Below are 14,913 nucleotides of genomic sequence, written 5' to 3' on the forward strand. Positions count from 1 at the left end.
AGATTAGATCGGTAATCTATTCGGCTACCCTTCCGTTACAGACCGGTACCTTCGGCCGTATGGTCACAGAGGAACCTCCATTGCTCATCACAGCGCAACAGAGAGAAAGAGAACAAACGATAGCAAAGAGAAAGGCCAAAGTCCAATCGATTCAAACCAATAGAGAGTGAAAGTAGTTTCCAACACGGCTGGTTATACCGCTCCTTCCCGATCATCTGACTGCGTGTCTATTTCCCCGCTAGAGTAAAATATTCCGCTTAGCTGCAGATCTGGCTAAACACTTGTCAGCTCCCCGGAAATCTAGAGCCTTCACGACGGTATCTCTCTCCTCCTATGATTCCACAGAGATAGTAAGCAGCGGGATTGGCAGGTATAATCGATTGTCATTAAGCCATGAGAGCCCAGTACGGAGGAGAACAGAGAAATGCCGGGTCGGTCGCCCGGAAGGCGAAAAGTGGGTAAAGGAAAAGTTACCACCGCGTACGATAAGTTGTAATGACGTTTACTCACCGCGAATGAAAACCGATGTGGCGAGATTGTGTGCCCATTTTTTCTCTCTTCCGGCTGTTTCCCTTCACATCAACTCTTATTTCACTCCTTATCTGATTTGCCTGTCCTGCAAGTTGGTGATAGCGCGCGCCCCCCCCTCTCAACATATTTCATTCTGCTGGACTGCTGTCCCTTTTTCCTCCCGTTTCGAATCCACATTGCGCATTGATTGGATTTCCTCTTCATCCAGAAAAGGAGAAGAACTTCTCTCTGCATGATCGACTCTCAGCTGACATAGTGCCAACGACGGAACCATTATCCCGGTGCCGGTTTGTGCCCCAGGCCGAAGAGGAGTCAACAAATTCCCACCTCATCCCACTCGCTCCCGTCCACTCTTCCGATTTGCTCTCCTGATCCTGCTGGTGTCAAACGGCCATTGTCGTTTCCACTTTTGCTAATTAAGGCCATTCCTCAATCGCTTGGCTTGGTCGTCCCCCCTTTCTTCAGCACAATCCTTTTTATAAATTCATACTCGCCCCCAGAAAAGCAATCACCACGTCTCTGGTCCCCGGCTCTCGATTGATCTGGCCAGTACCCTTGCTTTGACGAGTGATCACCCCGTTATTATATCAATTACGTACCGACAAAATGGGTATGTGGCTCATCCTTTGGCGGTTATAGCCAATTGCCTCTCTGGACTACGTAGCTGACCTTGGTTCCTATAACAGTACATGCCGTTCCTTCACCACCGCCGAGGTCCACGGCGGTGTCAAAGACCTCTTATACTCCCAATGGCGATCACCATGCCATTCCGGTGTCGTCCACCTCGCACCCGGATAACCCGGTGCCAGAGGAACCTCGTGGGGTGAGGTCACTGTCGGTGACCGACATGAGCTTCGATGTTTCGTCCGTAGAAACCGATAGCACTCCTAGCTCGGGATCTCCGTCGACTGTTCCTACTGAGCCCCAGTCGGACGCTGAAGACCTGACCCAGAAGTCAGAGGAAAATGGCACTGGCCATCGACGCCGAGCCTCGACTGTGCTGATTTCCAAGAACGCCGCCGATATGCAACGAGTCCTGCAAAATGTTGGCGCTCCAGGCACACAGAAGATTCAGCCGTTGTGTTGCGGCGGTGGATGCTGCCGTAGCCAGCCCCTGATCAGAGGTGACGGGCCTGTCTCCGGCGTCGTTGTGACTCCACCTCAGAATAAAGCCTATGACGCTCTCAAGTTGAACGTCGATCTCCTTACGATCGATAGTGAGCTCACCGACGTTGTTGATCTTCCCGCAAAGACGGTGTCTTTTACAGCCATCCCTGCATCGGCTGTGGAGATGCAACTTGGACCGAAGGATCACCCCCCTCCCTTCGTCCAACCTCACCCCCCATACAATGTATACCGCGCTCCCGTACACCACGCGCGAGAACTCACCAAGTCCGGTGCGGAGAAACGGACCTACCATTTTGACATCGACGTGACCGACTACCCTGCGGAAAGTGGCAACGTGGACTTTGTTGTTGGCGGTGCAATCGGCGTGTGTCCGATGAATAAAGAGGAAGAGGTCGACGATATCTTCAACTGCCTTGGAGTTCCCAAATCGATCCGTGATAAGAAGATTATAGTGCGCACAAGCACGGGCCGGTGGCCCACTATCTGGGGTGACGACCAAGCCCGTGAATTAATCACAACGCGCAAAGAGCTCCTGAACTGGTGCTCAGATATTCAGAGTTACTCCCCCTCGAAGGAACTGTTCCGTCTTTTGGGTGAATACGCCAGCGAGCCAAACGAGAAGAAGATTCTCATGTTCCTCGCCTCCGCTCAGGGTCAAGGTGCCTTCTGTGATCTCCGTACCGCCTCTCATGTCTCCGTGTCTCAACTCCTACACGCATTCCCCTCCTCTCAGCCACCTTTGGACCATCTTCTTTCCGTTCTCAACACCCTGATGCCCCGTTTTTACTCTCTTTCTCAGGACCCCCTCCTCTCCTCCGCCCAAAAGGATGGCCAATCCCGCCGTCTCGTCGAAGTTGCCGTCAGTGTGGCGGAGTCCAATGACTGGAAGGGCGGACTGCGAACCGGCGTAGGATCTGGATACCTTGAGCGGCTGGCACGGCAAGTGGTCGAGGCGGAGCGCCAGGGCATCGACCCTTCGACTCTCAACCTTCATGTCCCCATGTTCCGAGGCCTGATGGCCAACCCACTGGCTAAGCGGTTCCATTCGGACGGCCCCATGCTCCTGATTGGTGCTGGTGTGGGCATTGCTCCCTTCCGTGGTTTCGTCCAGCGCCGTTTGCAATCGGCCAACTGTGCCAACAAGGTGTGGGTTCTGCAAGGTGTGCGTGATTCCCTGCTGGACGAGCTCTACCGCGGCGAGTGGGGCGTCGATGAGGAAAAAGTACGAACCGTGGTTCAGAGCCGTCGTGGTGAAAGCAAGTACGTCCAGGAAGAGGTTCGTCAACAAGCCGACCTGGTCTGGTACGTTATCAACGCGCTGGACGGACGTGTCTTTGTCTGCGGTAGCGGCAAGGGCATGGGCGAGGGCGTTGAGGCTGCTCTCGTTGATGTGGCTATGGCTAAGGGTAACCTCAACGAAGAGGAGGCCAAATTGTTCTGGGACAACAAGAAGGAAGCTGGCCAGTACATCGCTGTAAGTGATTACGATTTCTCTGCTGTTGATTCATGACTAACGACGAGACTAGGAAACCTGGTGATGGCATATATATCTTTCAAGAAGTGCAGTTGAGCTGAGTTGAGCTCGGCGGTTTCATACATTGTTTAGGTCTGGTATATTTGGTTTACCGCATGCATTTGGGATGTATGTTCGGACTTTGGGTTGCGTACATTTGTGTGATTCTTTGTTTGGTTGATATTAGCGGGTGGTTTTCTGGTTCTTGCCTGGTTGAGCCGGGCTTTTTTCTTACTATCAAAACTATGGTTGTTACATCATAGATTATCTGGTAGCAATACCTAATGGACATATTGTTGGGTTAAAACTGTCCTTGTAGTAGGTCATTGGCAATCACATATTCTACAACTCGAGACATTCCAATGAAGACCTCAGGAAAATATTGATGTACACGGTAAAGGAAATACCTACACATGGACTCCACATTAACACTGCACCAAGCCTCTACTAGTGTAACCCTTGAACGTTTCTTGCTACAATCATTAAGAAACCTTCATTAGTAGACTCGTAGGGCTGACGGTACTAACCTGTCTCTCCACGTTCCTTGGCCCTGAATATAAGTAACTAGGACTTATATCAACCTTAACTATGAACTAGGGCTCTCTTGCCCAAGCTCTAATCACACAACTCTCTGTAGATAGTATCCACACCATCAAGCCGTTCAATAATAACCTGTACCAAGGTACAGAAATTTGAATTGATTAACCAAAACACCAAGCAAGCTATAACTGATCCCTACAATCCCGAGGGTTAAACTACCATATGACCACGACCAAACCATTCACCTCCCGCTATCCTGTCCCTATCTTTAGCCCAGCCTCACATCACAAAGAACACCTATATATAGTACGAAGTCATATCAGCCAAACAAAGTCCAGGGATAAACCCAGCCAGCAAAAACCCGGACTCATCCTCTCATTCGATTACATGATCGATGGAAGAGAAGAGCCAAGCTTGTCTTTGTTTTCCGGGACTGGACATGCAGGACTAGGTTTGAGGGTTATTTATTGTATACCGAGGGTGCTTGGAGCCGTGTTTGGTTGGTATTTGAGTGGTTGATTGGATAGGGGTGTTGCTGCGGTTGCTTTTCTCGGGTCGTGGTTTGGTTTTGATCCTCGGGTACAGAGAGTCTTGTGTAGAGGTGCGATGTTCATATTTCGGCCAGGCTATTTATACCGCATATTGAGTGGTTTCATGGACATACTACCAAGTATCTATAGCATAGCATCTACTCTACTGACCCAACCCGTATGCTTTATCCCTCAGGGCCACACCCCAAGAACCCCAACCAGGATTGTATAGTCCCATAGATCTATCCCATTCAATCCCATCCCCAAAGACTGCAACAGCACAGACAAAAAAAGAAGTAAAAAAAGAAATAAATCCAACCCCTGATCCCCCTCACAAAAAGCCAACCACAATGCCATTCTACACAACAAACCACAAAGCGCACATCACCGCGCCAATAAACCCTAGTCCTTCACCACACGCACGCCGAGACTCACAAAGAAAGTTCCGGACAATCACCACAATTCAATTCAGCTTAGCCAACAATCACACGCCCGGCACAGACAGATATCCACGGCCCGGAGCGGGAGTTATATCGCCGGGGAGAGATGCGGTTCCCGAAGGTCAAGTTATCTTGGTATCAGATATTATCTTTACCGGAAGTATCGTCACTGTGTATCTTTTGGGGGGTGTTGTCTGTCTATCTATCTATCTATCTATCTATCTATCTTGGATGGTCTTTCTGGTTGTAGGGGGATAACTGGGTCCGTCATACATACAAAGAGAAACAAAGCCTTTATCCACGTTCCTCTCTGCACCAAAACCGAAAGTCATTCAGCCACTGGAGCATATAACCCCACCGCCGGTATCACCATTCCAGTCTAGTTTAGTTTGATTTGCGAAACTGGTTACCGACCCGCTCAATATGCGCTACGTTTACTATGCCTCGCTGTATACCATGTGGGCCCTGATTCCCGTTGGCACCCCGGACAACCGCGGGTGGTGGGCTGAGATGGCCAAGTTCCTGGAAGAGTGTCTCCTGGTTATTGAGTTTGGGGGTGATGACCGGTTCAAGCTCAAGAAGGTCAACCCTGTTGTGGATGAGGGGTATGAGACCGGGGATGGGAGTGGATGTGTGGGAGGGTTTCGGGGCTGTCTGGGGGATGAATACAGCGAGGATGAGGAGTTGAGTGAGCTTGATTCCGAAATGGAGGGGAGCGAGTATGAGGGCGAGGCTGAGAGTGAGATGGAGATGATCACTGATGACGAGGAACATATCACTGACGAGGGTGAGGTGGGAGAGAACGATTCTGCAGATGAGGAACACGTGCCGGAGAGCGTGAGTAGGGATCGCATTGCGGATGGAGATGTAGAAACTGGCAGGGAGCGTCTGCGTCTGGATAAGCATGGTCATGGGCAGCGGGACTTTGGATATCGCGCTTGGGCGCTCAAAAACCTTCCGAGATATGGTACGACCTTTCATTGGGATGATGAGAACGGGGAGCCGGCTTTCGACAACGTGCGATGTCAGCTGTGGCAGAAGGTTTGCCATGATCTTCGCGAGATCGAGATTAAGCATGGTGGTCGACTCTACATGAAGCCTGCTCTTGGGTTTCGCTGATTGCATGGCTCCTATTTTGGGAGGATGTCGTTTGGCACAGCGTCTGGATATCGGTGATCAGGGCTATTCAACTATTGGTATCGAGGAAGCTGTGGAGCTTTCGACTCGTATTCGACCGTTAGGGCTAGTCACTCCGACGGAGAGATCAAGGCACAACGGAAAGACGGGAGCTGGAACGTCTCCATATTAGTGAGTATGTCTCTTCTGTCCTCTTAGACTTACTCAGGAGTGATGGATGTATGTAATTTTTAATCTCAAAGATGACTACTAAATACTTGCCATTGCCTCAGTCAACTACCTACCCTGAACTACGGTAGCATATACACTTACTAGTATAGATACCCGGGAATAGTATCCAAAAGTCGAATATAGCCACTATTCAGTCCATCATCACAGGGATAGGACGCTCTCTATAGCTAACAAGCTTCTCCGGGGACTCTCATATACCAAGTCAAGATCGGTCATGTACGAGTATCTTGTAGCAAGAGCTAACGTATACAACAACCACCGACTATAATCCTAGTTCTAACGTCAACCGCATCCCACAATATAAGCACAAATTACATATAAAAGCTCCTTTTGCGTCATATACAACACACCATCCATAAAATATAGCCCCAAGGCCAGCAATATCACGTAACCTCCACAAACAGCACATAGACCCCTCTATCTAGCTCCAACACCTCACTCAGTACCCCACAATACCCACTAGATACAACATCTTCCTACCCAACCAACGTATACCCGAGCCTGAAACAAAACCAAAGCCCGACTACAACCTCAACCCCCCCCACACACACCCCGTACGTATCTGCACATACTCCCTCGCCCACCGTCACAGCGAACGCAAGTAGACCCATACAGAAGAAGGGAGACAGAGATGAGGAGAAGAGAGGAAGAGAGGAGAGGAGAGAAACGCACACCGCACAGACCCCCTATATTTATAATTCAACCCAGCAGCGCCTTACTAGTACCCACCAGCATGAAAAAGAACACCCAAAAGAAAGAGAAGAGACAGCAACCAACCGCACACCAGCCATGACGCAACACATTCAACCCACAACCACAGCATGCCTCTCCAGGGCATGTAAGCCAGAGTAGCTACCGGCGACTTAGCTACTAGCTGCTAGCTACCCGGATACCATCGCACAGACACACACAACTCAGCACACCATCATGCAAGAAAACAATCCCAAAGGTAGCCAGCCATACACGATATACATGATTCATTCATTCATCCATACATACCATACCATACCATACCATACCCAAGTCAGAGCAAAGTAACCCAGGTAAGATACGTCGTACGTAACTACTAGTAATTTAATTATGTATGTACATACATACATACAAGTAAGTAAAAAGCAAAAGGGAAGGGACAGGAAACAGGACTATTCGCTGCGAACGCACGGCCGCTTAGATGCCTGCACGTACAAGTACACACGTCCTGCATATGATACTACTAGTAGTATATCCCTGGTCAAATCCCGAATACCGGGATGCGGGAGGCATCGGGTAGAAACCTGAACGGCGTGATGGTGCAGTTTGCAGGTGGTCACTAATGTCGGCGGCTTATTTGGGGGTAGTGAGTGTGTTGGATCAGATTTGAATGGAGGCTATCGGTGTGGTGGTGGGAGGTTGGTTGGTAGTGGTTTGTTTACTTGGGTTTGTGGGGGGGTGGGATGGTGACACTTTGCATCTTTTTTTCTGTCTCTTGTTTTTATTTTTATTATTATTTTTTTTTTTAAAAAAAAAAATAGGAAATGCAGAAAATGAAGCTGTCATTTGGAATTCTCGAGTCATTGAAGGTCTGAGACGGCAGGGACCCTGACTATCACGGATTCAAGGGCGAAGATAGTTCATCGCTTAAACAAATAGGTATGATCCTCCTTGGGTGGTTACCTAGGTATCTACCTTTAGGACTTTAACGTGAGCGGGTTATTTTCCCAGGGCGTTGGGTATCGAAGGTGGCCTTTTGACAATTGCAATGCTGGGTCTAAGTTCCACGCGATGCGATTGGCCAGGAATTGGATTTCAGATATTTAAATTGTCTGAGCGCCGGCAACGATGTGAGGTATGTGTCGATCTCTCTAAGCGGCAGGTATGAGACTATTATTTTTATACCCAGACACCGGTGCGATCGGGCCCAAGAAGCTTTGACGGGATTGCGATGATCCTATAGATAGTATGTTGACGGGTTGGTTTTCTGGGGTCGATCGACATGAAGGTCTACTGGACTCAAGGGTGGAGGAATAATTAGCTGCATGCATGGTGAACTTTACGCCAAAAAGAAAAGAAAATAAAAAATAAAAAATAAAAAATAAAAAAATAAAAATACAGGAATTGAATTTGAAATTGACAGGAGAATAAAGATCCAAAATAAATCAATCAAATGGGTGGATCGTACTAACCACCTTGAGTGGCTGGTGCGTGGCTCCTCTCTTTCTGAAGTATTTGCCCTAGTTATCCCAAAGTACCAATCGAGTAATGAACTGATGGTTAGTGAGGAGTGGATCTCGTGGCCTGCATGATCCTTACTGACCCCCACAAACCTACCTTGCAGAAAAAGTTCCTTTCCAACCGACGTACCAACTAATGTACACCGACGGTTCCCTGCGCTGCAGGCTGACACTGCCGGAAACAGCACTAGTAATTCATTATCGGCGTGACGGTAGGGATAGGACGGGTTTGCTCGGCGATTTCTTTCTGATCCCACCCCTTCCCACCGTAGCAGGGTCGCATCCCCAAGAACTTGTCGGAAAACGCTAATCGCTTGATTTTCACGGCTTGGCGATCCTTCGTTCAAGTTAAGACAGGAAGATCTGCTGCGGGCGTCTCGGTGGTGGGGTGTGCAGATGGATGGTTTCCTGGTTTTTGGTCAAGCCCGAAGGGGAATTTCCGTGTCAATTAGTAAGTTACGCCCGATTTCTTAGTTAACTACCGGTTTCTGTCAATGTCAATAGTAGCACTTCTGTCGGTGAATTGAGGTCAATGCTACTCTACCTACCCTGTTAGTATATCACTCCTTCTTTTTCCGTAAATCAGAATCATGCTGGCAACTGCCATTACCAGGTTGTTCTTTTCTCCACCTGCATGACCGTTGGACCTTTTCGTGGTGTAGTTTCCTTCCCCATTACTCCGTAGTGTTATTCATCTGGGCCCCCTCTCTGAGACCTTTTCGGTTTCAGTTACAAAGTACATAATTCCCAGCCCTAAGCCAGACCCGGATCGTTATCATGGCTGGCCGCATTCTTTCGATCTCTAGAGTCTAGACATCAAATCACTTGATGAGGGGGGGGGGATCTTCGCCCGAGGAAATTCCGGGACCCGGGACCCGAGTGCCACAGCTGCTGAGCCACAGCGCCATTCACCGCCATGTGATAGATCGGATAGATCCCGACTGGCTTTCCCCCATCCACTTCAACCCCATGCTTCATGCATGAGCGATCGATCCTCTGTGTCACTGTCAGGAATCCTAGTAGGTCGGAAATGTAATATTGCTATCCTTCCTCATCCGTCTCGCTTGCATCCCGCACTGACACTGCAACGCAAGAAGAGCAAAGAGCGCGCTAGAACCGGTAAAGCCCAATGTAGACCCGCATACTAGTACGCTTCGAATTATCCAGAGGCTGAGGTGGCAAACTGACATCGGTGATTGATCGATCGACATGCCTCGTATCTGTCCCCAGTTGAAAATGAAGAATGAACAGCGCCACCCCCTCTACGGCCAGGCTCAGCCACACACCAGGATCGGTTGGAGCCACATACGACTACTAGCCCTGGTTGACCGACTCTCAGATGCAGCCAGCCCCAGTGACTTGTGAGGGAAAGGATCTTGAACGGGCCACGAGGCCGGCAATTAAGCGCTCCCAATCGAGTTGTTCCGCCCAGCCGGAACCAAAATTTAGGGTCCTCATGACGTGGTGACAGCGCGGTTTCTGTCACCGCTCGGTGTGTTCCGGCCTCGTTTCCAGGTCCACGGGTCGGCTTGCAATGGTCTTCCATGGCCATTCCTCGCCCCAGCGAGAACTTATTTGAGGGTAACTTTTGTCGCCCTGATTATTCAGTCGTTTTTGGTTGCCACTTCCTCCCTGCGCTGAATCTGACAGGATCTGCACTTTTAAAACCGGAGTTGTTACTAGTACAGTAATCGACGTCGCACGTTCCCTGGGAACCAGGATCGGGGTCAAATGTAAGATAACAAGGTTGCGGACAAGCAAACCGTGGTAATGCTTATGAGAGGGCCAAGTCTTTCCCTCCCCCTCCCCCCAAAAAAAGGAGGGGAACAAAGAAAAGGGGTAAAGATTGCAAAGGATTTGTCAGGACTCAAGAAACAGCCATTTCCAATCTATCAGTTAAATATTGACGAACCAATGTTCCGTTTTGTCTATCAACAATATGCCAAATCCAAAAGCCTTGATTAAAATAGAAAAAAAAAAAGAAAAAAAACTACGAAAAGAAAAACAGTCTAGCCCTTAATATGTTGCCATCAACCATACGCGATACTGTACATAGGATGTCATTGATGTTCGCCTTCATTGGCAGAATCTCGTCACAAAGGAAAGAAACGAACAAAACGAAAAAGAAAACCAGCTATGTAAAGAGCAGAAAACCCCAAAACAGGAAAATCCAAACACCTCGAATGCTCAATCATGTGTAAGTAATTATAGGAACTCCAAATTAGGAAAGAGAAGTCCGGTGGCCTGAGTGGTTTGAATCATTCCCAAGCGTCACGGCGCATGCTCATACCACTGCGGACTGCTTTCATGCAAAACGTAGGAATTGATTAGTGAAACGGTAGAGGGTATCAAGATGATCTCATCGATGTCACTCGGGTCATAGAGATAGCGATAAAAATTATTAAAGTCGGAAAAAAGAAGATTCGTCAACCTGATCTCGTACGTCTATTCGGTTTTGACAACCCCTGTCCCATAAATCATGATGTGCTGCATATGCCTCGTGAGAAAAAAGGAGAGGGAGTTGGCCCTCTCCTTGAATAGCCAAGGGTTTCCGGATAAGATAAGGCTCGGTGGGGGCAACGTCGATAGAGGCAGAACAGTCATGATCGCTCACCTCGCCGAGGCTAGCTGGCTGGGGGATGGCATAGATTCTGAGGAGGCATGTTCCACATCGCTAAAGGGGGATTGGCGTTGGGAATCGAGATCACTTCCACCAGTTCGCATCTGGTTCCGGAGAGCAGGTAGCTGTCGCCGTCTCGCATTGATAAACCAATTGCTGATCTGTACAATCTTGTTAGTACGGAGATATGAGTTGTATGCACAAGATATAATTACCTGGCTAATAGTGAGCCCGGTGCGGGTCATAAACATTTGCTTATCCTCCTCGCTAGGATAAGGATGGTCCAAGTGTTCATGAAACCAGGCACGTAAGATATCAGTGACTGGCTTGGGCAGGTTCCCCCGCCTACGTTTGTTCTTGGAGTCGATCGGATCACCCAAAATGCCGAAGTTCGAAGGTTGAGTATGCGACAATCCCTGCGGGGATGTCTGCTCGGAATCGCTATGGTAGGCCATTGGGTAAGGATAGGCCATCTGGTTATGTATGACAGCCGGTCCATTGTAGGCATCTGTGCCACCTCTCTCACCCATTGGCCGAGGACGATTGGCTGAAGAGAAACCAGGCGCGCCGGCAGGTCTCCCCCGAAGTTCCTGTGTGGTAGGCCCAAAGGGGTCCGGTCTCGAAAGCCCTCTGGAATCCGGGAAAGGGACAGTCGATGCATTCAATCCCTGTTGGAGATCTCTGATAGGCGGCAGGATAGGACTGGGACCACGGGAAGGGTAATGTGGTGTGTTCCGGGACAGCTGGGGCTGAAAATGACCGAAATCTCCAGATAAAGGCCTGGGGTTGGAAGTCATATCACGGCTTGCTGATGCGGGGCGCTCGCGCGAATGTTGCCGAGCACTAAGATAGGAAGTCGACTCAATTTCATCGTGAAGGTGAGGGGGGAGTAGCTAATAATGGCACGTTAGTCACTACATTAAGACAGGTGTCGAATTTGATCTGGGTATGATTCTTGAACTCACCTCTCTGAAGGAGGGAAGGACCTGAGTATGATCGGCCTCCAGCCCACTCGCATATGAGATGGCCATTTTCTCAGAACCCTTGCCCAATTCACGGGGCTGGGACATAGAAAGGAACTGTCGTAAGGGCGCAGTATGCGAATGGATAGGCGAAAACCTCACTTGACCCCGTAGTAGTCACAAAAGAAGGCCAGGCTCGGAGATATGAATAACCACACAATAGTATAGCCGGCCTGCGGCTCCGACGATAAATATATAACCCGAATTATTGGGCTATTAGGCTATGGGGAATGATTCAGCGAATAACGCCGTTAAGATCAGAGATGCGATAGTGTGGGTGGTTACGGAATGGACGATATAGTTTCCGGGGAATGAAGGAAACTGCGGGCAGAGTGATAGAAGAATGTAAAGGAGGGGATTTTAAGGTATTGAAGAGAAAAACGAAGGATAAGCGTAGGCGACGAGCGGAAAAGATAACCTTATAGTGATAGGAATCCTCGAAAGAATTTGGAGAGGATTAGAGGAGGCATGGGCGAACAAGTAATATAATAACAATTATACTTACCAGGAGCTGAAATAAGAGTAGCTTGACATTGCCGCACACGATGACGATGGAGACAGCTGAACCAAGGTTATGCAAGGGAAGGAGGGAGGCAAGCTCAACAATTGGATCTGGGTTAAGTGGATCAGATCTCTCTTTCAGAAAAATAAATTAAAAACTAGAAACCAAAAAAGAAAAAAAGGTGTTGCTCGGATTTTCCTTTTCATTTTTCCTTCTCTCCCCCAATTTTTTTTCTTTCCTTTTTTTTGTTTTTACCTTTTTTTTTTCCCATGTGTATTTTTAATATTGGGCTCGCCCTTTCTTTCCCTTAATATGGAGTATTGCTGACTGAATCATGTACCCTATACAAAAATTTAGTTGCAAAACTAAGAAAAGGGAATCAAGTAAATAAAAATAACGAACCCCTTCTTCAGTCGCTACCGCTTTTGATGTTGCACGCTGCTTTCTCTGAGTATCCAGCATGACAACCTGTTGTACATAGAAAAATAAATATATATATATTTTTTTAAAGAAAAAAAAAATAAAAGAAATCATAAATGTTATGGAAATAAATAAAACAAAAGATCGAAAGAAATCTTTGGTACGCCAGTCAATCACGCTCCCCCATAAGCAGTTCCATATCGACTATGCTATCCATGGAAAGAGGCAACAGCAGGGATCCAAGCAAAAGTGACGATCGTGGTGGGAGTGGGGACGAGCCACAAACTACCGTCGACCGTCACTCCCTCCGTCGGTATCCAAAGGCATGCACAGGCTGAGGGAAGGGGAAACGAGAAAGAGGGGCCCGTCCCAAGAAAAAATTAATTGACGAAAGAAAGTTTTACGATTTATCAAAATTGAATAATCCATCTCTTAGTTAATTTAATTCAATTTGCACTGGGCCCTATCAGGTCAGCCCATTCTTAAGGTTGTCTTGACAGATGGGTCTGAGGGATCTGGAAGCGACTTACCAGCCTGCAGATACCAAAGAGAAAACCTAGCCGGTAAAGAAGGGGGGGGCTTTTCGGGTCCCAGAAAAAAAAAAGGAAAGGAAAAGGGAAAGCAATCCAAGACAGAACAGATAACCAGAATATCCGATCGTGCGCTGGGTAGGTGGCGTTGCAGAAGAACAGTTCAGAGCAATAAACACTGTACCTAGTATGGTGTCAACTGTCTTCTCCGGAACTACCTAGGTAGAACTATCCATCTGCCTGTGCAAGTAGTAGCTTCATAGGAATCCCGTATAGATGTACTCCGCTTGTATGTATGTATCTTCGTATGTATTTCTACGTGTATGCATGAGATTTCATCTATTGCCGCCCTATATCCCGGAATGGGGTAACGTCGAATGCCACAACTATTGCTAATCTCAAATTCATCGCGATCGCATTGCTGCTACCTCGAACCTAAAATATAATATCACAATATGCCTCCAGGGCCTATGTATCGATCAGGCTCGTTCGATGTTTTCTTACCGTCATGGTTATAGAGTCTTGTGAACTTTTCGCAGTAAGTAAAACACGAGATGACAGCATCGCTAGAATTAGGGCCGCACTAAGCCACAAAGCATGGCTGAAACTTCAATCCACTGTCCCAAGAAGTTCATGACTAGCGGGCTTCCAGAAACGAGCTAATGGCTTAGTTCTCGTTTTTCGAAACACCGCGTCTGCTATACCAACTTGGGTTAAGTGTTCGCTGAATGACATTGTGCCCCCAATGGGCATGTGTAACTTAGTGGTGCTCCGTAGTATTGGTCACACCAGTGGCGCAAATCTGTTTGTGCTTGAAGCTATACCCACCCGAAGTATCGAAATGACCGTCCGACATTATGATCAGGGTGGAGAAAAATAAAGAAAAAAAAAACACACTAAATGGAACAACGTACGAAAGCAGAAAATGTGTGAACATGCCACTTGAGTCAGGTAAATGGACAGGAATAGACGGAAAAATGTTCCATCACAAATATGCGGTTCGCTAATCCCAAGCGAATATTCGGCTCTCGTACCAAGCATGAAGGGCCTAATGGTAAACCCGAGGAAATAGATTCGTAATTCTAGGACGGCCCCTTAGGTATTACTTACTATTATCAGTCCAGTGCAGCCGACAGGCGTAAGGAAGCAAATAACTTTCTCACAGAGCAGCGGTCCGGAGCAGGAATGGCTGTAAAGTCTAAAATAAGCCCAAGGGCTAGGAAGAATATAGAGCAAAGCTGGTCGAGCGGGTACAGAGCATTTAATATTTCCAGAAATAAATATGTGAAAAGAAATCTAGACAAAATTTAGCATACAGGTCTCCATTGAAATCCATTACTCTAGAGTAGGCTTAAGAGAAGGGAGGGGAAAGGGAAAAGGGAGGGAGAGAAAGACAAAATAAAATAAAGAAATGAATTTGTTTTTTTTTTAAAAAAAATAAAGGATAAAAAAAAAGGCGCAGCAGAAGTAAAAAATAAAAGAAAATAAAATAAATCCAAGTGGTAGGAGATCGGCTGTCCCTCGCTGGGTTGGATCCACTGGTGGGCATCGCTAGTTGT

At 47.8% G+C, this 14,913-nt stretch overlaps 3 protein-coding genes across 3 annotated transcripts; 2 read left to right on the forward strand and 1 right to left on the reverse strand.

Moving 5' to 3' along the window:
* Positions 1–1,137: 1,137 nt before the first annotated feature.
* Positions 1,138–3,197, forward strand: ABOM_009202 (FAD binding domain protein; the record flags this gene model as incomplete). The annotated part of the gene is made up of 3 exons (XM_022536330.1): positions 1,138–1,141; positions 1,218–3,133; positions 3,186–3,197. The coding sequence occupies 3 exons, from the start codon at positions 1,138–1,140 to the stop codon at positions 3,195–3,197; spliced, it is 1,932 nt and encodes a 643-aa protein (XP_022386801.1).
* A 1,908-nt stretch (positions 3,198–5,105) lies between these two features.
* Positions 5,106–5,801, forward strand: ABOM_009203 (uncharacterized protein; the record flags this gene model as incomplete). Its single annotated transcript, XM_022536331.1, has 1 exon — positions 5,106–5,801. The coding sequence occupies one exon, from the start codon at positions 5,106–5,108 to the stop codon at positions 5,799–5,801; it is 696 nt and encodes a 231-aa protein (XP_022386802.1).
* Positions 5,802–10,870: 5,069 nt separating this feature from the next.
* Positions 10,871–11,950, reverse strand: ABOM_009204 (homeobox domain-containing protein; the record flags this gene model as incomplete). Its single annotated transcript, XM_022536332.1, has 3 exons — positions 10,871–11,041; positions 11,096–11,773; positions 11,846–11,950. 3 exons carry the CDS (start codon positions 11,948–11,950, stop codon positions 10,871–10,873), a joined length of 954 nt encoding a protein of 317 aa, XP_022386799.1.
* Positions 11,951–14,913: the final 2,963 nt, after the last annotated feature.

This window comes from Aspergillus bombycis (genome assembly GCF_001792695.1).
Source record: "Aspergillus bombycis strain NRRL26010 chromosome Unknown contig00077, whole genome shotgun sequence".
In the NCBI taxonomy this organism is placed as follows: domain Eukaryota; kingdom Fungi; phylum Ascomycota; class Eurotiomycetes; order Eurotiales; family Aspergillaceae; genus Aspergillus; species Aspergillus bombycis.